The 27,539-nt window shown below is 37.8% G+C and overlaps 1 protein-coding gene across 3 annotated transcripts in view; it reads right to left on the minus strand.

Annotated features, from left to right (window-relative positions):
- tmcc1a (transmembrane and coiled-coil domain family 1a) overlaps window positions 1-22,015 on the minus strand; it is a 38,269-nt gene extending 16,254 nt beyond the window's left edge. Inside the window, exons 1-3 of one of the 3 annotated variants that reach the window (XM_033969272.2) lie at window positions 21,936-22,015; window positions 15,278-15,327; window positions 13,465-13,826 (exon numbers count right to left, since the gene is read on the minus strand). In XM_033969272.2, coding sequence (XP_033825163.1) covers window positions 13,465-13,719 — 255 coding nt within the window. In that variant the 5' untranslated portion in view covers window positions 13,720-13,826; window positions 15,278-15,327; window positions 21,936-22,015. Of the gene's footprint in view, window positions 1-11,203; window positions 11,440-13,464; window positions 13,827-14,189; window positions 14,618-15,277; window positions 15,328-21,935 lie in introns of those variants that run through there. The other 2 variants (XM_033969276.2, XM_033969275.2) reach the window with 2 other exon arrangements.
- Between the last annotated feature and the right edge of the window lie 5,524 nt (window positions 22,016-27,539).

The following is a 27,539-nucleotide window of genomic DNA, read 5'->3' on the forward strand; positions in this document are numbered from 1 at the left end:
TATGTAGTTAATCAATTGTATTTAAAAATATATAAAACATATTTCATTTTATATCTTTATGTGTCCAATTTACATAATTCTATAATAAAGCATAAGTCAACAAATAAATTCTGGCAACATTTGTGATAAATAACTCAGGAGCATTCATGTTTGAGACTGAAAGAAACTGATACACTACAACAAGAATACCAAGAATTTCAGAATATGATTGTAAAAGTACAAGATTTTTCTAAAAAAAGAAAAGATATTTTGTTCTTTACAGAGGATATTCTATTAACAAAATACCGGTAACTGTGATCTTTACAGTTTGATAATCGTGCCAACTCAAATTATTTTGACTTATTATTTATTCATTTAGATTATTTTAAGTTATTTTCATTTAATTATCTCCCAAAAACATGAAAGACTAGTGACCTAAAGTGCAATCCACATGCTGATTGTGATGGTCTGTAGTGGGGCACGAGAGGTTACGTGAAAGAGGCTCTACAGCTTCATTTGCACTGAAAGACAGACAACAGCAATGAAGAGGAGTGCCAATTTTTTTTTTTTTTTTACAAAACATAACCCATAAAAAGAAAAAGTGTAAGCATCACTATAGACTATGAAGCCATTAGATGTTAAAAACAGTGGGCAACTTCACAAACTGTATACTGAGGTCCATATGTGAGGTCAAAGGAGCATGAAACTACAGTTGTCCACTCTAGTGTTGGCACCCAAAAGAGCCAACCAGGAAGGAAAATAAACAAGCATGTAGTCCAAAACAAACTTGCACTCTTTGTTCACTTCCTGTCTGGGTTAAGAGCAGATAAAATAAAATAAATTACGTCAATCAGAAAGGGAAGTACACGGGGTATTTTCTAGTAGGAGCGAAACCTTGGAGATTTACGGTTAAGGGTAGAACATAGAACTATGCATTTACAGTAAAACAAACATGATACATAAATTATTCTCTGAGTAATGACAAGTTTCTTCATATTTTACTTCATGATTTTCAGTTGCTGTTATCAATTATAAAAAGCCAAAACTATTTAAAAATGCTATATATATTGTGTCATATTTAGTCTGTAAATCAATTATTGTGGCTGAAGAATGTGGTTGTGGTTGTAAAAATACATGTTGTAATTATGTTATATACAACAGAAAAGACACAGGCCTAAAGATGGTTTAGTTGAAAGCTATACAAAATAAAAGTGAACGTTAATTTGCCACTGTATCAAGTCTTCAATAATGTGTCTCCAGGTTTACCACTAGGGGGTGATGGAGGACAAATCATATCTTCAATGGGTTCATTTCCACCACCTATATTTGTACAAATGTGTACAGTGAGCAGAGAAGAGGTAATTTGAGATAAAAGAAAACATGAAAACATAATGTCTGCAGAGTTGAATCATGTGATTACATTAGTCAAACAGGATTTTGTGCAGATAAAACAGGTGACGTTACTCTCAGCTTTATCCATGAGTAATGCTAGTCACATTTTGGGCAAACAATGCAAAAAGTACTATGCTGTAATCTCTCCACTACAATCTTGAATCCCTCAATAAGTGACATGAGAAAGGACCAATCCATCTAACTTCTTAATAGAAGGGTTAACTCATTATAATATCTCTAATTACTTGTGTAGAGATAATGTAGTGGCATTTCCCAAGTGGTTAAAATCAGATTTGAATGCACTATGTCTTGTGCATAAGTGGGTCAATGGAGCAGAGCCGACAGAGCCGTGTGCTGCGATCTATGGCTTTATACATAATTCATCAGAATGGCACCAATGATATAGACAGAGCAGGGAGTGGCAGGAGGAGACAGACACTGTGTGCCCTATCTACCATTAGCTCACTCCAATTTCCCTTTGAAAACAGTGCACTGCTTAGACATACAGTCTGTTATTTTAGGAAGAGTACACAGTGGTGAGTTCCCGCAAAGCAGGTGATAGCAGACATATCCAAGTTTATTAAACTTCTTGGCTTAGTCAGTAGAAAAGATGTGACCCAAAAACTTTCAGGATCCAGCAAGGGCTGAGGTTCAGAAACTTTTTACTTATGTGCACCACAGAAAACATGCTGTTTAAGGAAAATGTGTTCTATATACCAAGACACAAACTAAGTAATCAAACAAAATCAAACCAATACCATTCAAAGAGCACATCAAGTGTAACGTACTAGGTCTTTGTAGTAATTATAAAGATAAACCTGGTAAATATGAAGACTAAAACTTAACCAGGCTGCAACCAAAAATTACCCATGTGCCTTGACGTACAGTTGTACACAAGCCATGTTTGTTTGTTGTTGTTTTTTTGTCCCACATTCACTCTCACAAACACACTCTCATGCATGCACCAGTGTACAAAGTAACTGGAGGCACGTTGTGTTAAATGTCTTGCCCAATGAGGACACAATGAGTTTGCACTAGAGTAACTGCCACCTCACTGCAGCACCTGGCATTCCCAAAGGTCTCCCATTCAAGTATTAACCAGGCCAAACCCTGCTTAGCTTCCAAGGTCAGACAAGATTTGGTTTCCTCAAGGTGGTATGGTCAGAACCAGGAGAAATCCAGGATTAAATAAGTGTAAAAACATTTCACTCAATAAGCTCTAGTCTATAAATAATAACATCTCTTCTAAACTAGAAATAAATCAATATCAAACAAAGACTAATTCTGAACTAGACTGAACAACAGGCATGTTAAAGGTGGACTAAAGCTGGATCTAAACCACGACTTGAATTATCCAATTACAACATGAGAGAGCCTTCCCTGCACATAAGTGATCAAGTGAACCCGCCTCACAGTTTGAGGACCACTGGAGGACAGGGACAAACACTGTATTTGGGTCAAGGTCAGTTGGTATGTCCTCTATGACCAGTGAATGAAGCAATCCAGTGGCGGCTGAGAAAACAGGCTGGACATGCATGTGCACTGTGATGTTCCCCTTTCACAAACATGCACTCTTTGGCCCAGAAAGGAAGAAGGACCAGCTGCAGCCCAAAAATAAATACACAATAGATGAGCCATAATGAGTCACTGCTGACATGTACACAATCTAATGCACATGACCTTGCACCCCAATAATAAACCTCGGAAATAAGTTCTCTAATCACAAAATCAAATCTACTCTAAAACCACATAATAAAAACAATATTGTTGAATGCCACATAAATAGTTACATTTAACCATTAAGGATTATGATTCCCCTTTCCTTATGCCTCCTCAGCTGATTACATATTGATTTTGCGTACATTTTAAAATGGATGGATTCATGGCTGTACCTTGAATTAGGAAAATGACTGAAGGCAGAAAAATTTAATTAAAAAAAGACAGGGAGCAGTGATCGCTGGTTTACACATAAATAACAGTTGCTTCTGTCAGAAGTATCTCTATTAGAAAAGAGGGAATTCACTTTGTCCTTGGGCAAAGAAGTTTGAGAGTCACATTAAGTTAGTCTCTGAATGACAAATAGTTCAAGCAATTTAGCAATCATAAACTTGGATCAGTGCGAGCTCAGAGCAAGCTGCTCAATAAACACCATACTAATGCCATACTAATGCTATTGGGCAATGAACTTATGAAGACAGGTGTCTAATAATAGCACTGCACAGGGACAGACAGAAGACACCAGGCCTCCCATTCAGACCCAGATAATGAAATGCTATAAAACAATCAGAGAGGAAAGCATTATTTCAGTGTCATTGGCTCTGCTTCTTCTGCCCCTCTCATTCGTCCACACAGTGATCACACCTGTATGTTCAGAGCATTCCTTCATTGAGTCCATATTGCCAATGTGATGACAGCCTTTCACACCAACACATCCGGCTTGGTGGTTTCACACAAAACATTTAAGTGTGTTGATTGCACAATCAACCGGTGCTGCAAAAATATTCAGGGTGTTGGCCTAGATAGATAATCTCATATGGATATTCAGTCCATTAATTAAACAGGCTGGGGCTTCACTTCAAAGACACAACCAGCAGAGGTCATAAAAACAGATGCTACTTAAATGTGTTAGCCTGCAGACAATATCTCAAGGCTTAGCTCTCTTTGAAGCAGGAGCCCCACTGTGGTGTGTTCACTGTTAAACGGACAGAGCAATTTTCACAGCTCACTGAAACTCAATAAACATCAAAATGTGTTGCATCCTAACAACAACAAGACACAACGCCCTTTCAGTTGTGAGATCTTAAGTGGAACTGACCACTTTTTTGCTACTAAACTGTGTACATGGTGTTTTAATAATATTGTCTACTGTTCCTAGTCTTTTTTGTGCAAACTAAGTAAACTAGCATCTTTCTGTTCAAAAACATTCAAGAACTGAGTGTGTGCTGCCTCCACGCTACTGCAATTTCAAGCACTACTTGACATCACACAGGAATGCCCTGATTACACCCAGGTGTTTTTGATTACAAATACCTGTCTGCAGGGGTGGGGTTTGAAGTCTGGTTACGTGTTAGACTAATCACACTGTTCCTCATATCTCCAGAACTCGCTCCACCTCCCCCTCTTCTCTTTAGTCCTCCAGGTACAGCCCACTTCAGCAACTCTATTTGCAATGTAGTTGTGGGTGGAGTTTAGTCCCACTTTAACAAGTACAAACTCACAACAAAGTAACAAAGCTTGAAACATATGTTTTACTTATAATGAATTAGCTTGATTAATGTATTTTATTTTTAATCAGTTTTAAGTGCACTTGACTACTAAAAACGTGGAAATGTGTGAGAAATAGGATTATGTTGGCATTGGTAAGAATCTGAGGAAATGAAGCAACAACTGAGGATTTATTTTGGAAAGTATTTCTAAGTAAATTGCAACACACAATTTCAGGTATGGCACCAAGAGTTTAAGGTACAAAAAAGATTTTAAAAAAGATAAAGGGTTTAGGTGATATGGCAAAAAAAAATGTATGGCAAATATAGCTCTTATATAAATACATTGGCACAATAGTAACAAGAAACATCAGCATCATTCAGTTGTATTTGAAAGTCATCTCCACAGTCATTTCAACAAGAAGGCGGTAAATGTAGACTAAATTTAGCAGCCGATTATTTCGCCAGACAGGCTGATGAGGTGAGACCAGGAGCATTTAACCACCGCTTTGAACATCACTCCGTTACCATGACAATCAGCTGCTGCGTCGGAGCCTCGGGACACACATGAGAGACTGGGAGGGACAAAGTGAGCAATAAGGCTGACAAAAATGAACAGGCGTTTTGTTTACTGAGAAATCCAGGTTTAAGACAGGTGCTTCATAACAAGTCAACCATAACAGGTTTACTATTTGTTGTTTTGGAATAGCACAAAAGCCGTGTGAGAACTAACAAACAAAAAACATTATTATTATAAAATTATTCATAAAATGCTTTCTGAATGTGCTCAAAATATTGACTTACTGGCTTTCTGGGTCATGGGTTGCTGCTATTGTTACAGTTTATTGTAGGAGTCAGCAATCAAAACACATACATGCCTTAAGAGTACAGAGAAAAAAAAAATAACAACATGCAGACTTCCATCTCTAGTCCACACATGTATTGTCCCTGCCCGAAAACTGAACCCACAACCTTCTTGCTCACAGGCAGAAACTGGGGCAGAACCTATCTCAGGGGATAAGGTGGATATTTCTCATTCCTTTAAATGGACTGCTTCACTGGGATCCATGAAGGAAAAAAACCCCAAAACACTAGAGCAGCTAATTGTTACTTTTGAGTGACACCAATGACTTGACTTAGTACAGTCAAATTGTCTTCATTTAGTAATTACTTCCTGCACTAAAATGTCAAAACATACACAGTAATTATGGAGCAAGTGAGGCAAATACAGAATGCCCAGAACTAGGGTTGTCAAAAGTATGAAAACTCGGATACTATAATACTAAAGCTAATGTTGAAACTAGATATTCATTTGAGAAAGTATCAGTACTAAAAAGTCACATTCACAGGACAGAAATTCACTTTTCATGAATAGCTTTAGAATGATCTTGAGCTGTATCAGAATAAGACCACATTATGATTTGATGATGAAAATCACATTCTGTTGTTTAACCAAAAAGTCTTTTAAATTATCATCAGGGTATTGGAATTGACAATCAAATCTAAAAGTAGTAAATATATTGAAAATGAAAAGGGGAAAAGGAGAGAGAAAAGTGTTTTCTTCAAGCTTATTAGAAAGGAAGTTAATGTTGGTAGGAGAACAATTGTTTGTATGGTGTTTAAGAGGTCATCAAAAGGTGAAACATGCACCGAACATCAGCTGTTAAAAAAACAGCAACAAGCTGATACAGACCACAAACCACATCACACTGCCAAAACCATTAGTAGGTCACTTCCTCCTGTAACCCCGTAAGAACAGCTCAAATAATACATGAGAAGTACAGAGGGTGAAAAAGGCACAGAGACACACAATTTGCCGGACGACATTGGTAAAGACACACCAAGATGACATCACCCCGGTGTTTGGCTGAGAGCACATGCTTCAGTGAGCCCACGGCAGAGTACAGTATCTCTCTGCTCAAAGTCAATAGAAACCCAGTGGTTGATTAAACACGGATGAGGTAGTGTGGGTGTTTCTAAGTTAACTCCAGGGCTTGATAAACCAGTCAATGAATGGCTTCTTGTTAGCAAGGGAAAACCCCAAAATATCTGGATTTGTGATTGTAGTACAACTGGGCTTTACTTGAAAGTTGCTATCCCTGGGTATGAAGTGATGAAAAGTGAGGAGCTCAAAATTCAATAGACCTCAGTGGCATCCATTTCAGGAATATGACGGAGAGTCATGGACATCAACTACTTGGTCTCATGCAATGATGTGCATTAGAGGTGGGAGATATATCACAAAATGGATAATATCATAATTGTTGCTTTGGAGATATGCAATTAGAATATCGAGTATATTGTCTATAGTTAAACTTTTTAAAATAACCTCAAAAAAGACAGAAACATAAAAATGTATAAAGTGATATTTCTGCCCTTTTGTGGTTAGTTTTATGGTTCATTGGCATTGTTAGAATTGAACCTCAACGTTTACATGCACATTAGACACATTGCTAAAATACTGCCTTAGTTATCAAGATGATGTCCACCTCTAATTTGGTTTTCTATCTTGGAACTCAATTTATTCAGGTTTGGGATTGGCACCATGAGTTACAGTACAGAAAAAGGTCAACAATACAATGTCGACTGAATCAACCTAAATTAGGTCTATCTCAAGTTTAAAATCCAAAGTCAATTGCTTAAGCAGAGTAGGAAAAAATCCAGAGCCAAACCAGATCTTAACTTACTATTTTGCCCCACTGGAATGAGCATGTAAGCCACCAATGTTACGTGTATTTCAGACTACTAATATAACGAGCAGAGCCAGAGCCAAAGTAGCCTGAGGAGCTGAGAGACGATAGGACAATGAGTTAAGATCTGTGAGAGGGAAGAACTGGCCTCTAGGGAACAGGTTGTATGTGCTCCTCCCATCCCACACTTCTCATTGCTTTTATTGCTCTGCTGGGATCAATGAAGCGCAAAGCAAAAGGGCATTAGAGATAATAGTTTGGTTGAATGACAGCAATTACATCCACAGTAGTAAATTGGGCAATCATAGTATAGTATAGGGTGTTAAAACCTATATAGTAATAAGTGAGGAATGGAGGAAACAACCAATTAAATAAATCTTCTGCCTGGCTTCGGGTATCCAGTGAGTTTCACAGTAACAAAGATTTTAGACCAAATTCCTTTCACTGTTTTAATTCAAGCTTAGAATAGTATTTCAAGTAATTTCCATCTAAACTGTGCTAAAATAGTATACTCTTGGTTAACTACAGACCTACTAGTATGTGACACATAAACTGAGGAATACTGAAGGACAATAGAGTATGCAAGATGAACTGGTATAAGCAAATTGGTAAATCTAAGGAACAAGCAAAAACGGTCAGCCTATAACTTCAGATACGACATACCAAAAATCGCAGTCTTTCTAGGACACAATTTTGGGAGTTTTGCTCAGAATAATGAAAAATTAGGACCACTGCCATAGCAATTACAAATTTAAAACTAACTATTATATACTTTGCATTTGTTGCATATTACAGGAAGCTGAAACCTGAATAAAAAAGATAAAGGCAGGGTTTTCTTTCATTTAAAATAATGTCTTTCAATGTACACAGTACCCTGTGTAAATGAAAAACATATTACAGTGTTAAACTAAATAAAAAAAAAAAAAAAAAACAAAAAAACTAAACTAAACCTAGAAGTAATAGCGATAAAACCTAAAAACATTTACAATATTTAGTACAAAACAGTATAATTATTTCTATGCATGTTTCAAATATTTTTTTATAAATTTGTCCCTATACCCCTAAAATAAGAACCAGATTAGGGCTGGGCAATGAATACAATTTTAAAAGTGGTTGAGATTCAGCTATGTCTAAAATCATGTGGTTAGGAGCAGAGTTCAGACTTTGGAGGAAGACATTTCATTATTTATTTGTGTTAAATGGCACTGATCAAATTCTGTTTTATTTATGTTTGTGAAGTCAATTTTGAAATATAATAAAACCTAAACAAGAGATTGATCAGTGTGAAAAAAAATCGAGTAAATGTGATTCACTTTTTGCCATATCGCCCAGCCCCACTCCAGATGACTCCAGACCGTTAGATCCACCCATTGATCTAGCAGGTTTGATTAGAGTTCATGCATCTGCCCACCCATGTGTGCACTTGCTGCTTCCAGACAGCATCTCTGTTAAACTGAGCCCAAGAAGGCGCACAGGGAGAGTGTATTCAGTCTGTCAATTAATCAGCATCAAACTGTAATTAATCCCACCGTCCAAGCAGCAGCTGCAGATCAGCGGGTCTTTAATGGACCTAATGCATCGCACTTTACAGCAATCGGTAATTCCCCCAATAATACCACAACCTTTCAGAAAGACTGTAAAATCAGACGTTCACAAAGGAGAATAGTTTGTTATTTAAAATGCTCCCTAAGTTATAATCAACATCAAATACTGATAAAAAGCTTTCCTCTTTATAAGGCCATCAATATTCCAAAACAATACAATCCGTCAGTAAGATGCCAGAAGATAAAATAAATGCAACCTGCTCAATAAAATGTTCCATGAAAAGTGATAATAATCAACATTTCTTTTTAATAGGCTTTCTGTGATTTAACAGAAGTAGTAGCCCCAAAAGTAAAGCTGTGCAAATACCGGTATTCATATTGATTGTTAAGTCACAAGGTTATCCATTCCTAGAAAGCAATTATATACACTATATTTTAAAGAAAAGAGAACTTAGGGAGACTTAAAATGCAAACATTACAAAGCTAACTTCCAAAGATAATTAGCCTAACTAAAGGATAAATTTAAAGTATTTGCATTGATATACACACACAGAAATACACAATGTTATCACTATACTGTTTTTTTCTAAACTTGACACGCAAAGGTTTATGAATTGATCAAAAAGTTAAAAGTCACTGGTTATCATCACTAGAAAGAACTGGTACATGTAGGGATGGGACGATATTAAATTTTAGACTCACGATTATCGTGGCCAAAATAATCGCGATTAACGATATTATCGCGATAATTATTAACCTGTTAACGTTCCGACGGCCCGGGCCTACTTTACAACTTTACAGCAATGTACATACACTTCTGCGTCACCCACACAAACAATCTACACATCAAATGAAAGCTGCGGCGCTTGTCTTTCTGGATATGCAAACCATTTTCACCTGCAATCACCACAGTGCTGACAGGAAAGACGTTTTTATAGAAAAGTCACAAAGTGTGAATCTGGACTTCACTTACCATTGAGCGCTCTGGTTCTGTCAAACATCAACATATTCACACAACGTTGGTCTCATTTGTTCCGTAAAGGTCCAGAGAATATATTCCAGTCAAGAAATTATGTCCAATCTGCTGCAGGAAAGTACTCCAAATATGAAATCTGCTCCGTCACTTCTTTGCCTTTCTTTAGTCAATTTCAGGCATAATAAACTTCTGACAGCGCCAACTTTGTTCCCCAGTGCTAAACACACGTATTAGCTTGTGATTGACACCAATGTTGGCCAATAAGGTGGGGGTTGTGGGTTACTGAGCCCGCACACAGCCAATGAGCAGCGGGACAGGATGACGTATCACATGCCATGGTTTTCCGTAAACAGACGTACCCGGAAGAAAATGTGTACTCCTCAATGTCATGCTGGAGAAATGGACCGGTCCTTGTTGCGCCGGAAGTGACGCAAGTGCCCGTCGACGAAGACTTAATTTTTTTTAAATTAAGGCACTTTGGTGAATTGGGAAACGAGTGGATGCAGAAATGTGTGCATAATGGCGCATTTTACGCACTGTTGTTTTGCGTTTTAAACATGACGAAACAGACAAACCAAAGGGAGAACGTGATCGAGGACACTGTGGATGTTTGTACAAGTTAAACTAGAGGCATCTCGGACCTGGAGCGGTTCATGGCAAAGATTAAAGATCCCACAGTGGACTCAGGAGTAAAGGACCTTATTTTTTTGATAGATTGGATGCTGTTCTCGATCGGTAAGTGTGGTTTATTCTGCTATTGACTTAATTGTACGTAAATTATACCGTGTATAATCGTTAGCTTTGCTCCTGTGCACACAGTGCGCATTCGGACCATGCGCTCTGGCACATTTGTGTTCAGCTGTATGAATTAGACTTAATTTGTCTATTGTTTAAAAGGTGTTGTTTTATTCTGCAGTTTGTATTATTGTAGGTAAAAATCTAAGATGTACACACATTAGCGTCTCATCTGTGCGCACGGGTGAGGCGCACGCTGGTACGTTCCAGTGGAGAGTTACGGATCAGACTTTGTTTATTGTTGATATCTGACAGAATATAGTTCAGACAGCCATAAGCACAGAAGCTACAAGTGTCATTGCTATGTCAGAGTGGGCAAACACCAGAACTAACATATAAACGTTGTATTGGAACTGGAAACATGAGGCTGTGTGATGCCGTAAAGGCGATTATAATCGTGCACAATGATCGCGATTATTAAAAAATGCCACGAACGATTAATTGCGGACCTTATTTATCGCGATTAACGATATTATCGTATATCGTCCCATCCCTAGGTACATGCACAATACACTGTACAGATCATCATAAAAAAGATTTTAACAGATTTGACCAAATATTCAAAATCACAGCTGTATACATGGGCAAATGAATGACAGTAATGTTTATCTTATTGAATCTTACCTTAGAATACTGTCTTCGGAGGCTGAATCTCTGCACCATCCTGCCTGTCTGAGAGCCCCAGCTGCCCCTTTTTGGTTGACTCTTTGGTGCCTCTCCAGTTCACACAGAGCCCCTCACAAACTAAATCTACACTACACGCTCTTTGCACATGCACTCAAGGCTCCCTGCACCCTGCTCTCCAAACACACTGTCCACGACGTATCCATGAGCTGAGCAAACATCAGATCAGATAAAAGACCTGTAACCAGTGCCTCCCGAATCTACCACACAAAATCCTTCCAGTTATGTCAATGTAAAGATTTTCAAGAAACAGTTTAGAGATAGATAATAAGAGTGAAGTCACAGTATTGCAAACCTCCCTATACACTTTGTTAACACGCCCATGCATCACACACATACACTACTACCGGTGCTGCGCTCTTCGTTCAACTACTATGAGACAAGCTCGCCTCCCGCATGCTTCCTGTCACAGAGCACGGTGGGGAGGGTGGAGGGAGGAGGTGAGGTGGTGGGTAAGAGTGGGGGTGGGACCAGCTGACTGACTGTATTAACGCTCTCTTGGGATGGACCAATGGTGGGGGACAGCCAAATAGAGGAAAAAATCCATGTGAAGGACAGCAGGGAAATCATTAAAAGGGGATCAAAATGAAGAATTAGGGAATTAAGGCATTGTTTCTTTCTTACAGTGAAGGGTGGCAAAAATATAAGAGCATGTAGTAATTTTAGGGGTTGCTCTACTTGCACTATATTATAAAGCAAAAAAAAAAAAAAAACAGAATGAAAAATCTATAATTTAGTGTACAAAAAATATCTATACAGAAAACAATGTCAATGTCACAACAATTTAATTTTTTTTCTAGAGGTTGTCGTATTGCTAGGTTTCAGCAAACATCATAGCAGTCTAATATGGGTACATGTTAGACAAGTGTGGAAAAACGTTATAGCATTTTTTGCTACAACACTTGAAATAATGCATCTGCTTCGTCTAATGTAAATCCATATAAACTAAATAAAATATTCTATTTGGATTTCTCCTGAAAATACAATAAAATCAATAGAAAAAGGTACATCCTGTCCACATAATTTTATTTTATGTTAAACATTATAAAATAAAATGACAAAGTTGGACAAAAAAGTCAGTATTTTTAGATAGAATAATGTAGGTAGTTTAGGTTTGAGGTATGCCCATTTAGTCAGATGCTGCTACACCTTTCCAAGGTCACCACGCTGTTGCCATGGTAACTTGCAGCTGGGTGTAACTTCCTGTTTGAAGGTTACCATGGAAACGGTAGAAATGACCTCATTGGCCTCAGTGTGTTTCCTTAAAATTAGGTCAGAGCTATAAGGGCGTTTCTATCACATTGTAATTGCTGACAGTGGCCTAGTCCTTCAGACTGAGAACCGCACTGAAGACTGCGTCTGAGCCATTAATTGCCTTTAATGAATGTTTCAGGTGAGAAAAGGAAAAACGCAACATTCCAGAAGAAATGGTGAAATTTCAGTTAATTTGAATCTGTCTGTGTCCTACAGAGGAATGTACAGATGAAAGCAAACAAACAGCAGATTTATCTGCTGGACAATAGAATTACCCTGCAATGTTCTTATAAATAAATTGTACCCGTAGTAAAGAAATCCAAGCATAAAGAGAACATGCAAAGTCCACACAGAAAGGCCCCTGAGTGCTAGAATGAATCATTTGAGATATTGTAAAAATGTATTCACTTATTATAATGGACGACTCTCTGAACTCTGAACCAAGCCCACTGTACACCACTCCCAGCACGTTTGCTTATGTGACTACGCCCTCTGGTGGTAGCAAATAAGAAGTTTGAGAATTATGGTCAAAGTCAAAATGCAATTGAAAGTCTGTAAGAATTAGGTACAGATTTATGAGCATGTTTTTGTTATAATTTGCATGTATTTTTAGGTCAATCAAGATTAAAATGATTTCACAGTTAAAATGACAAATAACAAATACCACTGCTATTCTTAGAAATAGATCATTAGACAATTTCTGTACAATGCCTTACTTGCAGAATTTATTAGCATATAAACACTGTTTCGGTACTAGGCCCACTCCTCCAATGCTTGCAACTTGTTCTCGAGAATTTCGTAGAAATAGATAATGTCAAATATTTTTAAGTGTCATTTTTATAGCTTTATTGATCAGACACATTAATGATCTAATGCTCAGTCACAACATTGAGAAGCAACAGCATTACAGGCACAACCAACTTCCAGTGTGTGCTACTTTGTCCTACCCGGTCTGACTCCTCTGTAGAGTGATATCCTGAGGACAGCAGTACATCACAGGGGACAGTAGAGGGTGCTGGACTGCAGGGGGCGCTGTCTGTGTTGCTGGAGGATGATCTGGGCCTGCTCACATGGTGCTGAGGGTCATGGGTGTGACGTCGGATGGGCGCTTGGGGACTTCCTCTCAGCAATGGGTCCTTGTCTCCGTTTCCAGAGCTGGCCTTACTACGGCGGCTTTGTAGGCTGGTGCCCCTCCGCATCATGCCCACTGTCCCTGAGCCCCGTCCTGCAGCAGAGGCAGCCAAAAGGGAGGACTGATCAGGGCCGTATCCCAGGACATCCTCTTGAGCCCACAAGGGGGCACTGCCTCCTGACATAGCAGCAGAAAACAAACAGGAAGAGTTAAGTATGCATCATGAGAATAGCTTAAGTATTAAGCAGACTGTAGGAAAAAAAAAAGCTGCACTATGAACAACTGATATACTCGTGTCACAAAAAGGCTAAAAGAGAATATGTCTCATCATTTGAGAGGTATTTTCGCTTAATTTTGATCAACAGAATTTAAAAATCAAGGACCTCTTATATTATAAAATTTGGAATGTAATATGTAATGTGTTTCGATTTTCTGCTTCTTCAAACGGAAAAGGCAAATATGGTCATATGGTTATCTATTGCATGTTTGTCTTACATAAACAATGTAATCATACACTCTTGATTCTTTAGTATGGATCACCTCCTGCTAACACCACAGATGAAGATGATGAAGAGGACTGTGTGATGGACTGTGACACAGACAAGCGTTTGCTCCTCTTCTGGATCAGCTGTTTGAGCCCCTGACCCAGGACACCCATCTTACTAAAGGGGGGCTTCTCTGAGCCCAAAAACTTTTTTTTTACTGGACTTTCATCAGCCATTTCTTTGGATTTGGGGTTTTGGTTTGAGCGTCCCATCTCAGTCTCTATCTGTTGCCGATATACGTCACCCCACTGACAGTCAGTGGTTCTCAAACTGGTGATGTGGGCACAGCTAGGTAAGCAGTTTTCTTTTGAAGTTTAGCTCTGAAGTTTACTCATTGTTTAGAACTGGTTTTGGCCTCATATATTCAAGACATGGTTAAAATTGAGTAAAATCTTGATTTAGTCTTGGTTTCATTTGGTTATATCACGATTTTGTCCTGCTGTAGTATCAGTTTTGACTTTGTTCAGTCTGGGTTTAGTAGAACTATAGCCATAATTATGAGTAGGCCAAGTTTAGTAGCAAATTTAGGCCAAGCTTATTTAGCTTATTAAACATGGTAATTAGAACGTTTCAAATGTGCTGTTTAGTGTGAAAAGCTTGATTATCCATTGACAAAACAATACAGAAGGCTGAAAAGTGCTAACACTTTGCTCTCTGATGAAACATGCATTCACACAGACAATGGGAGCACAGAAGACAGGGGACAGTAGCGCCAGGGACAGCCAGATGGGACAGTGCAGACAGGACAGAAGATGGAGGGTGAGTCAGGGCTGGTCAGAGGGATGGACGCATCTTTCATTCAGGACAGGAGCGGTCATGCAGTTCTACCACAGAAAGAGGAGATCAACCATGAGTTTGTTTACTTTTGTGTTATGGAAGTATAGAGTCATGATGACCCACAAGAAATAAACAGTGATGTAAACCTGCCTCAATGATTAATAGCACAGGTAATTGAAGAGCAAGTTTCTCAAATGAATGACAATTAGACAATTTTGTTTAATTTATTTGTATATTTTGCCTCGTAAAAAGGAAAATTTATCTTGATGATTATATTTTATGATCAAACAATAGCAGCGTATTTACCATTGGTCCAGGCAATGGTCAGGCCAGTGTCACACACTCATCTGGACAGCCTGAAGAGAAAAATAAATCAAAACATATTAAAAAATGTGATCAAAAGGTCACATAATAATTTTCAAAATGAAATCTCAATGTGATCATCATCAGTCTAATGTATTTAGCCATGACTGAGTGGATTAGCTTGGGGTGCCAAATTCTCCTTCAGGAGCTCATATAGATTCCCCAAAGCCTCACTTTTTTATCTGGTGTCGCTACCCTGGAACAGAGGTCCCTAGACAAAAGAATAAGAAACAGTGTAATATCTTTAACAGGTTTCACAATTTGTCTTTTGAAAGTGAATAATAGGCACTTGATAAAAAATGGCCCGGGGTCACATTTATGGACAAACACTACACAACTACATGCAGTAGATGTGACATGCTGTGGCCCCCTTGGCTAATCCCATGCAGAGTGTAGGGAGGGAGGGAGAAAAGGGAGGAGAAGGAGGAGCTGGGAGAGACCAAGAAAGACAATGCAAATATCACTCAAAGGCAGAGGAATAATTGCTAACAAAGTACATGGTTAAATGCAAAGGAATTTTTTTGGACACTGGTAAATAAAATATGGATGGATTATAAATAGATACACAGCACTTTGTTACATTCCACTATTACTTGTCAGCTGTTCAGTCCTTTCAGGCCATAAACTCTCTAATAATCAAGCACTCTCAACTCTGTAAGGGCTTGCATTTACAATACAATTTACTGTCAGTGTCTGTCATTGTGAAGGGTAATTGATTATGACTGAGGGGCTAAGTTAAACCTCACCCAAAGCTGAACGTAGTCTTGACCCTGACGTCTGTCGTGTTAGGCCAGTTTTGTTTCTAAATCCTCTTCTTCATCCAGCTCTGACCTAAACACTGGATTGGATGTAGTCGTGATTGCCCACATTTTTAATCCTCTGCAAAGCCCGAGTCAGTTCAGAAGACAAAGGCTTATTGTAAGACCTGATGTGTAATGAGTAGTACTACAGCTGTACAAACGCTTTGATAGTGATGAGGAGTACAGTTTGAAATATAAATACTGTCACTATCGCACTACAACAGCTGATTCTACTGTGGCAAAAATAATGACTAAACTATGGCAAAGGCAAAGACTGTGAATTGTAATGTTGAGTAAATGAGAATACTTCAGATGTAATGTATGGAAACTGTTTTTATTACTTCCAAAGTACATCTGCTTAATATTCATAATTTGAATGCCTTATGAATACCACTGAAAATAGTTAGGCAAACAAACATGCTGCACTGGAGTGGCCTAAATCACTCCATTATTTTTATTGAACAAAGATTATAATGGACAGTGATTATACGCAGAGGTTAAGCCCCATAGTCAAAATGAAAGTAAACAGCTCAGCAAAATGAAAGACAATAGCAGTTCAAAACACCATCAGATAAACTATTGCATAATAGCAGGAAACAGGAAACAGACAAAAGAGACTAATTAACTATATTCAAAGGAACCTTTTCCATGCACATTTTAATCCAATCCATTATATCACATTCACAAACAAACTTTCCAAATTGCAGTATACAGTGATAGTGATATTAAATAAATAAAAACATTAAATAGAATATAACACAAATAAAACAGAATGAAAACAATAAAGTAAAGAAATTTAACCAAAAAATAACTAATAGCCTTATTTAAACCAATCAATAAAAGAGAACAGTGGACAACAAAACTCATGAGATGTTAAACCAGAGAATATTCCACATTATGAATACTTTGTTATGAAACTGAGAAACTGGCACTTAAGTAGGGATGACCAACCCAAAGTGGCACCTTTATGGCAACGGCCCTTTGAACCCGAGTCAGTCATGCTGTTTTTCAAAGCTGAACATACTTTGATTTGGCTGTAAATATGTCTGCAGCAGAAACAGGCGCATGTAGTGTTCGAGAAGAGTCCTCGCTGACTGAAATAAACCACTCTTTGTTTGCTCAAACACACGGGCCATGGCTGCTCTTTGTGCTGGCCTCTCTTACTGACAGACACACATCAATACCACGGGAATGAGGCCAGAGCGGTCTGGCAGCAGCCTCAATGCACAAATGAGTGTGCACTTTGTAGCACAAGGGAATCAACGGGATAGAGCAGGATGCTAGCAATTATTGTAATGATCACAGATGTGCATGTCAACATGTTCAGTACACAGTGTAATATGAAGATTAAGTATATGTAAGTATATATTAATAGTAAAAGCACACTGAGTTCAGCAAAGTTGACTGACTATGTTATGTGCAAATATACAACACATTGCAATGCAACTGAATTGAAATCGCAATTTCATCCATCCATTTCCTTCCGCTCATCTGGGGCCAGGTCGCGGGGGGCAGCAGTCTAAGCAGAGACTCCCAGACTTCCTTCACCCCAGACACTTCCACCAACTCCTTTGATGGAGCCTCAAGGCGTTCTCAAGCCAGCCGAGAAACATAGTCCCTCCAGAGTGTCTTGGGGTCTCCCCCGGGGCCTCTTGCCAGTGGGACATGTCGCAATCATCAAACATGTTCTGAATATGAAATGCTTCTGATTCTTCATTAATTTATCAGTTTATATTTCAGTCTTCTCTCAAATGTTAATGTAGGGCCACTACTTCTGCAATGATTATATTATTAATATATATACAACAGATAAGTGGAAACTAAGTGAACCATATGTTGTTCAACAGCTGTGTAAAGATAACATGGGTAGTATGCCACAACAACACCATATCTTTTTCAGCCATTGTAGAAAATACAGGATACCACATCAGGGCTGCTTCAAGTCCATAAGTGAAGATGACACAAGGCATCACTAGCCCTATCTGTTTCAGCAGCTGTATAGAGGTAAGACAGTCAGGAAACAGGCACATCTGTTATTTCTGTGTTTGGCAGAGAACAGTGCATTTGTGTCAGCTGTGACAATGTACAGGACATGATTTCAGCACAAGTGACAACAGACAGCTATTAGTATCCGACAGGGAGGGGGAAGTTCAAAGAGCCTGCATCGTTGTGTAAGAAAATGGAAAAAAAGAACTCATCTTTTTGAGCAATTATTTAAAAAGATGGCAAGGATGACAAACTGTATATTTTGCATAGAAAAAAAGTTATGAATGAAGAGTAGTAATAAATATCTCTCTGTAGTCTTTACATTATTGTAACCAATGCACTGAGTTTAATTAGTTTAAATACATTTTTAATAGACTTGATGATATTTGATGACGTCTGGGAAGCTGAAACTTTCTTGTGGGCTCTCACTTCTGGTGTTGCCACAACTAATTCTAAGAATAATAGGTTTTGTACAGCTCATATTGTATGTTTTACACTGCCCGGCCAAAAAAAAAAAGTTACAGCAAAAAATTATTGTATTTAGTTGGACTGCCTTTAGCTTTGATTACGGTATGCATTCGCTGTGCCATTCTTTCGATAAGCTTCTGCAATCTTGCATTGATGATGGTAGAGTCTGACCATTGCACAAAGTCTTCTCCAGCACATCCCAAAGATTCTCAATGGGGTTAATGTCTGGACTCTGTGGCAGCCAATCCATGTGTGAAAATGATGTCTCACGCTCCCTGAACCACTCTTTTACAATATGAGTTTGATGAATGCTGGTATTGTCATCTTGGAATACGCCTGTGCCATCAGGGAAGAAAAAAATCCATTGATGTAATAACATGGTCATTCAGTATATTCAGGTGTCAGCTGACCTCATTCTTTGAGCACAGACTGTTGCTGAACCTAGACCTGACCAACTGGAGGAGGCTCGTACTTATTTGCTTAGTTAAATCCAGGTGGCGACTGAATGGTTTATCCTGGCTTAGAGCAGAAATACAGCACAAACAGTAGTCTAACCCCAGGTGATAAACAGTATTAATAATACTGTGATGTTGTGCACAAGCACTGTTTAACATTCACCTGTGCTCAACACTGAAGCAAGTGTCCTTTTCAATTATTTACCACACGCAAGCATCTGACACTGTCTCACTGTGGACTACAAACACAAGTAGAGTAAAAGTAATCTAGCTGTGTTTGACCCAATGCCGGTGAATGAATGATAAAACAGATGCCTTATAGTACACTTTCACAAGAGTAACAGGTGCAAATACTATCGTAATGTGTGTCAAACTGAGTCCCACTTACTAACTCACTTGATAGGTGCTTAACAGGTCCTAATCAGGGCCAACAAAGGCTCATATTCCTTAGCACTGGACCATCATGACTGACACAGACTGGAAAGCACCTGCACACAAGCTGAAACTTCATACCAGAGATGGTGTTAAGGACGCAGTGTCAAGAGGAATGAGAGAGGGCTGGGTCAGCGAGGTCCAGGTTATTGGGCCAAGAGGCTTCAAATACAAACTATATGCATCCTGAAAACACACAGATTCTGTTGTCTATAACCCTGCATCATAGACGAGACTGTGCCCTATAATCATCACCTGAAATATAGTTTTCCTCTGCATTTAACATTGTTCTGAATGCAACTCCTCTCCATTCATCCCATCTTAGGAAAGGCACAGAGAGAAAATGTGCACTATTTAACTTCAAATCGCCACGAGTTTACCAGAATATACATTTTGTTTTCTTAGCTTGTGGAGTAGCACTGCTTAATGTATCTATTTCCCTTTAGTAAGGCTGAAAGAATAATTTCAACAGAATTCCACAGAACTCAGTATGCATGGCATATTTTGCAACATATCTGAAATATCTAATATAAGCTAAGCACTTAAGTGGACTTCTCATTACATTGTTACATCAGTTTAATGTAAGCCTACTCTTGGCAACCAGCAATATTTTTTTTTGCAAACAGGAGGGTTAGACTCAGAAGGATACCAGCAATGCGTTGCCACTAGTAACAGCAGCTTTTATAAAGGAATCTTCCCTTCATTCTGTGGGGAATCAGCTCTAGTGGTGAGTGTTACCACAGCCCACCAGTCTGTCCACAAATGCTCTTAGACATCATAAAATTCACAGCATAAGAAAAAGCACTTTTTACAATCAAGAGCATTATATGCAATCATTTGAAGGCCCTATTTTATCAGGAAATATCCTATAACCTATATAGATTATATTGTGAGAATAGATGCTATTTCCAAGGACCAATGTGCTTAAAAGGTATACAGCAGGATGAAAAAAATCAATAACTGTCAGTGGCACTCAAATTACTATAATCTATCATAAAAATTGGACCGCCTATCTTGAAGGCTTCCACATCTTTAGAAATGTCATGTACATGCATATAGAGTAAGTAATGCGTTAGCAGAGTTTTAATAAAATAAAATATAAGTAAATAAATCTAATAAAATATTAAGAATTGTGGCAGAGCTATTTATCTTCAACTGTTACTGTACAACATAAACTGCAGCCTATGGCACTAGCGGAAAACCCCACTAAATCCCCTGAGAAACACAAATAGAAGTATCTATGAAGGCTTAACTTAAACTTAAAAAACAAACAAACATATAAAATAAAAATAAATTAAAGAGTTGTCAATATGTAGTGCTGAAATTGCAGTTGCGGCATAGACCAAATCTTTTGTATATATTTCTTGTAGCATCCATAAGCTCTCACAGGAGAAGCCTTTATTCTTACATAAAGACACTGAATGCTAAGCTGTCCCTTTGGAGTGAAGACGTATCGCTCACAGTGAAGCAGCGTCATCACAGTGGCCTGACCAACGCACTCAGACATGAATGGTTGTGTTAGCAATGCCCTCCAGCTCTCACCATTAGAAGGGGTATGCTGAACAGATAGGAGACTACAACTGTTATCATCTCACCCAGTGCAGAACAGTGGAGCTGTGTTTTGAAGACTCAGTAAATGAATGATTAATGCTGTCCAAACAAGAAGACCTAAAACATAGGATAGCAATATCTAACCTTCATATTTAGCATTAAAAGGGCAATATTTAAGCTAGCTAAAAGTACACACTATCCATGTCCTGACCTAGATCATGTTTAGCAATATTTTAAACAACAATCACACTAAATCAGGATCTACTAACTATTAATCCAGGCATTTTAAATCTTAAGAAGTTGTATACTGATTTCACTGTTACTCAGACAGACACCTATATCAAGTTACCTAAATTCAGGTTGTTGCCATATCACGAGGGAACACTAAAAAACAACATTTATCAGTGGTCTTTCACCATATAGGCTACTACTGCACTTACAGACTTACCTTTGACATTATCATCTAAAGCTCATAACGTATACTCCTCTAACCCTCTATAATGTAGTAATAAATGCAGATCATAGCTTGCATACCATCAGATGCATACAACCTTGCGCATACATGCTCGGGATCATTCTATGGCACATCAGGATGAGCTGATAAGCATGCAACAGTTAGAAAGTTTCAAACAACCTAATCGTACAATAACTATTTTATCTGTGTCTATTGATCTACAATAAACAGCAGGCACGGTGGTCAGTAGCCAGAGTAGCGGTTAGCAGTTGTAGGTTCTGGCTGACAGTCCCGTTAGTGTCATTGTAAATAGACGCTAATACGATCAAACATGTAGACAGGTTATTTCACCGCAATAGCTCACGCCACAAAAACTTTTTACACATTTTACAGATGAGCACAACGTCATAAAAACAACAACTGGAAAAGCAAGCTAAAGTTTGATGTACACTTACGTAGACAGAAGGCAAACTGTAGGAGCCCTCACAACATACAGTGCGCTACGTACAGCCCTCCTCTGTACCACCGCCGACACGCCCTCTGCGCACTGACGTCACGACGTACGACGTATCAGCGAAGAAACAAACCACCGACCTATGTATTTTTTGTTTGTGTAGTCTAAGGAAAAAAAATATAGAATAATAATTTTATGATGATAGAATCTGGGATAGATCCTGGTGAATGTGGACAAAGTTGGACAGGAGCCCTTAAAGGAACTGTATGTAGCCTCCAGCCTTACACTAAAGTAGTCTGAACCTAGGTATCAAGTGCCTTAACCTGTATATAGAGGACACTCATTCTCAGTATATGGGCAGCATATTCTGGAGCAGCAGGGAGGCACTGATTAATGACTGGCTGCATAACCATCATGTCCAATGTTTCTGTAATTACGAATAAATCAGCATTAGCATTATTATGAGTAAAAGCTATATTTGATTTTAACATGTCTACATCATATCAGGGGACACAGTTACTCTTTATGGGATTTAAAATCGAAATCTTACATACAGTTGCTTTAAAGCCAGTGTAGGCTACCTATGACTTTTTATTTTTTGTAAAAAAAAAATAAAATAAATAAATTGTATTTGCTTTTATGACATTCTGAATACTGTAGTTTGCTATGAGCCTTCTAAATTAGCAAAATAACAAGGAAACAATAATATAATAATATGATGATAGTTCTAACATTTCAATCCAAAAATGTAGACCTGCAGCACATTTTGAATTATCTCAGTTGTGGGTATGGTTGTTGAACAAGTGTTTTTACTTGCAGAGGACAAAATGCCCATCTGCTGTGCTCTGCCAAGATGACAGTCGGTTATGTAATACGGACTATTTTTCTAGTGTTTGGAAAAAAACAAAAAAACAAAACACAACTGTGGCAGCTCACTTACTATTCCTCTTATTTCTCATTTGCTTTCACCCTTATGCACCCTGCCAAAGTCAAAGTTACATTGTTGTTGTTGTTGTTGTTGTGTATGTATGTATGTATGTATGTATGTATGTATGTATGTATGTATGTATGTATGTATGTATGTATGTATGTATGTATGTATGTGTATATATATATATATATATATATATATATATATATATATATATATATATATATATATATATATATATATATATATATATATATATATATATATATATATATATATATATATATATACTTTTGTTAACTTTTTACTTTTGTAAAAAGTAAAAAGTTGTTAGCAAAAGCTGTCTATGAAGACTATGCCACCCATGCTACAATGAAAGACATAAGTCCCCAAATTGTTACAGTTATACTTATCCTATCCTTTTAAATGTTTTTGTTTTTTGTTTTTATTGTAAGAAAAATTATGGTCTAGTAACCCTCAAACACATGGTTACTTTTTGACAGTACAGCGGCTGATTTTCTGCATTGTCCTCCAGATGGCATCATAGTCCTATGCTAGTCTATACTGGTCTAACTTACAAGTGTAAAACTCATTTCATTGAAGATAAAATAGTATACTACATAATATACATATGCCTGACAAAGCCGACAAGGTTGGTAGTTGCAATATGATTATTGTGTATAAGTGTACTTTATACACAGGCCTACGTAATAAATATACTGTAACTAAGACTGTAATAATGGTATCAGACTGGCAGCCTTTATCAGTAATTTAATGAACCATTCCCCAGTCTTACATGTATGCCTGTGTCCTACCACTACTTAAAAAACATGTGCAAATTAACTGTTCTTTTTTGTTTGTGTTTAAGCAATGCCTTTACACCTGATTAGGACGAATAAACATAGTTTACATTTGGTAGTTCATGAAAGGTCTAATATTTTTAGAACTGTTGCTTCTTCTATTGCTCCTCCTTCATGGGTTGAGATCAACACATACGTCAGTGGTTGAGTTGCCATCTGCACGGTAAATTAAAACTATACTGAGTAAATACTCATTTACGCACATGCGCCCATGTGCTCATAAGTTTGATTTTTTCATCCATTTGTGAATGAGCCACAGTATTTATTCTTAAAGAGACGCATTAAACCTGTAGATCCTCCACATTGTGTTTTTTTAGGCCCACTTAAATTAAGCTGCACAAGGTAAAAAAGAAAATAGACAGAAAAAGATGTCAAAGATCAACTATTTAAACTGAAAGTAAGAGGCCTCATTCTGCACTTACTATAGTGAACTGTATCCTTAAGCGTAGAGACCTCTCACTCTGACTAGTTTTTGGAGCCAATATTTATTTGATAGGATTTTATTTAACTCACACTCAAATAGGTTTTAACTTAAAGAAAAAGCATATTCTTAATGTTGTTTGAATAAACAACTTTGAATAGCCTATTTAAAATTTGTCATTATTTAAATATCTTTTTCTTTAATAAGTGTGTAGTATAGAGAATGAATTGTATGTACAGGTAAAAGTTTCAATTAAGTAATTTATTCATGTATTCATCAATAAATTACAATGGCTTAAATAAGTGACAGGTTTTGGTGCGCCAAGTCATGTCATGTTATTTCACCCAAATGAAAATCTTAGGTGCACCGGTGCACCCAATTCAAATTGTTAGTCCAGAGCCCTGATTAGATGGCCAGATATTTGTAATTAATCGAGGGTTACTACTGGGGTACTTTAATTGGTATATTAATATATCCAATATTACCTTGATTAAGGAGTTTAGTTACAATTTATAGAAGTATGAATAATCAGATTAGCTGTAAATGACTGAGACGAGACCACTTGAAGTGAAGTGGTTCCAGTGAGGCATATTACTAAGTAGGCTACACATTTTAACTGTTTCAGTTCAAATCATCAGTAAAACATAACGCACAATAATACACATTTTAAAATCCAGTTTAATTTTTATTTATTTAATGTATGGTGTGTGTGTGTGGGTGTGTGTGTGGGTGTGTGTGTGGGGGGTGTGTGTGCGTGTGTGCGTGTGTGCGTGTGTGTGCATACATTTATTGAGGATCATTCTGTGATTCTGATCTACACTCTGCTTGAATGTAGAACAAATGCAATATTTCGTCAGCCTTAATTGTACAAGCTTATTTTTTACCAGCAGAATCTATACAGTGATCTGTATTAAATAGGATTACTTTGTAGTTCAAAATTTTGCTAGTTATAGTAATAATTGTCAACACAGACATCATCTATAAGGTTTGTAGTGCAGCCCAAAAGACAATGCTCCTCCTTTTGGTTAAAACAGCATGTGTGATGTTCAGATGGCATTTATCTTAACAGAGCCTCCACACAGACAGTTGCTGCTGCTGTTTTTCCCACTGCCTCCATAGAGCAGACCATAATGTGCTAGATTAGTGAGTAAGCAGCGGGCACCCGCTAACCCTTTCTCTGGGAGCGAGGTAGGCGAGGATGTCGGATCTCAGGGTCCCTGGCCAATTAGACACTCCACTCATACTCCAGCCGGGGCTAATGAAGAGCCCGGAGCAGAGAAGAGAGTGGGGCGGATGGCACAGATCGATTCCTGGACACAAGAGGGCACAGTTGGGCAGAGCGACCGGGGACAGTCTGGGGACTAGGAGAATCGTGTCTTCAATCACTCATACAGCAAGATTTTCTTGCTTTCATGTATGCATTTACCAACCTTCAACTGTGTTAATTTAGTAGCCAACCTGAAGAACTACAGCTGCAATTTCAAATGGTCACATAGCACTTTCCAACCTTCAAGGCACTCAAGGCACAAAGTGCTTTAAATCAAGGAACCACTCACCCATTCACACACACATATCCATACACCAGTGTACACAGACACTGGGGTCAAGGTGGGTCTTGCCCAAGAACACAATGACAATAATCATCTGTGGGTGCTGCACTACCAGTGGGTCAGTGGATCTGAGTGCTCTACCAATGATGGTTACGGCAAGACAAGGATTCGAACTGCCAACCTTCGGATTAGTGAACAAACAGCTATTGTAACAAATGATTTCAGAAGTGATAATTTGTTCAATTAGTAAACTAGTCAAACAATTATCTCTCTTTTACACTGATATTTTACAATACATAAAGGTTGAAATATGCATGGGGACTGAAAGATAAAGAATATTTACAAAAAACCACGATGTGTATTATTGATGAAAATCGGACTTAATTTGTTTCTACTATTTTGTTTGAATAATGTTGCTGTCTTTGTTATTTAAAAAAAAAAAGTATTCTCATGTGTGTTTTATAGTCCAGGTTACAATTTTCAAAGTACAATTACAATTATTATAATAGCTGACTAGTCACCATTACCTGTTGTAGTTCTAGTGTATACTATTGTGTCAAGAGGATACTAGGAGGATAAAATATTAATTGCACTTAATTGATAAAATATATAGGGCACTTAATTGTAAAGATGGAGGATTCTTTATTAAACGTAATTCATTCACTGATGAGCCAACATTTAATAAGTCTAAAGTTCATAGAATCTTTAAAGGACTAGATTTACGTTACACTATAATCCTGATATTGGCTTTCTGGACCTGATGAATCTCTGGACAGTGAGGGTGAAGCTGGGGAACACTAGACCTTGGAGACTACAGACTGTGGCTTCTATCACACAAAGGTCACACTTCTTTAGCTACAATATCTGTGTACCCAGCTTCACCTCCTCACATCATTATACATGAAACATTGATGTCAAGTTTACTAAGGTCTCGCTTGCGCCTTGTTAGATAAAATTGAGTGTTATTGAAATTTGGAGCCGGCACATGCTTGTATCAAGACCAAGGCAAGACCCTAATGAGCTGCACTGCTGGGTTGACAGGTTGTCCATAACATGTAAGGTAATTGGTGTTACACTTCCTTCTTTAATACAGAGAAATGGAAGAGGAAATCCTGTGTCAATTTAACGCCAGGAAAGATATGACGCAAATAGGAACACTTAACAAGAAGTGACGTATAAAGAGGAATGGACACAGTAGTAAGGTCTGGTGGAGCAATAACCCATGTGTTCCTGGCTTGAATTGGATTACTTTACTTTATGTGTCATGTGTCAAGAAAAAAAAAACTTTCTGCTCTAAATAACCTTCTCAAAAACTAAACCGTGAATAGATTCATCTTGTATATTTTATATAACTTAAATAGGCCATTAATAAAAGTTAAACAAAAGTTAAAGCTACATTTTTTAAACAACTGGCACAGTCTCTTGATGCAGACTTCACTGTTTACCTTTGCTTTTCATCTGGAACATGTGGTGAAGTACACAGAGAGATCGGTATGCATGTGGTGTGCATGCTCCGTCCAGCTTTTGATAAGGTCAGGACCTCACTACCTCCCACTCACTGTTTCTGCATCTCCACAGTGATCTGCATGCTAATAGAGCTAATTGCCATCTTCACTTTAGATTGGCATTTAGACGCAGGGGATACGCAGCATGGGGAAAGGGGCCAGCTCATAATGTTAAAGCTAACTTTCAAAACTATTAGATAAATATTTGTTTTGAAAGGACCTAAAAGTAAGTTTTTTGTACAAATTTATTTGGTATTATTGGTATTGGCCATCATAGGGATAGCATACTTCTAAAATTCTTTAAATATCACACACATTTTCAGTTTTTAACTTTGCAA

Source organism: Periophthalmus magnuspinnatus, chromosome 7 (assembly GCF_009829125.3).
Source record: "Periophthalmus magnuspinnatus isolate fPerMag1 chromosome 7, fPerMag1.2.pri, whole genome shotgun sequence".
NCBI classification, from domain to species: Eukaryota; Metazoa; Chordata; class Actinopteri; order Gobiiformes; family Gobiidae; genus Periophthalmus; species Periophthalmus magnuspinnatus.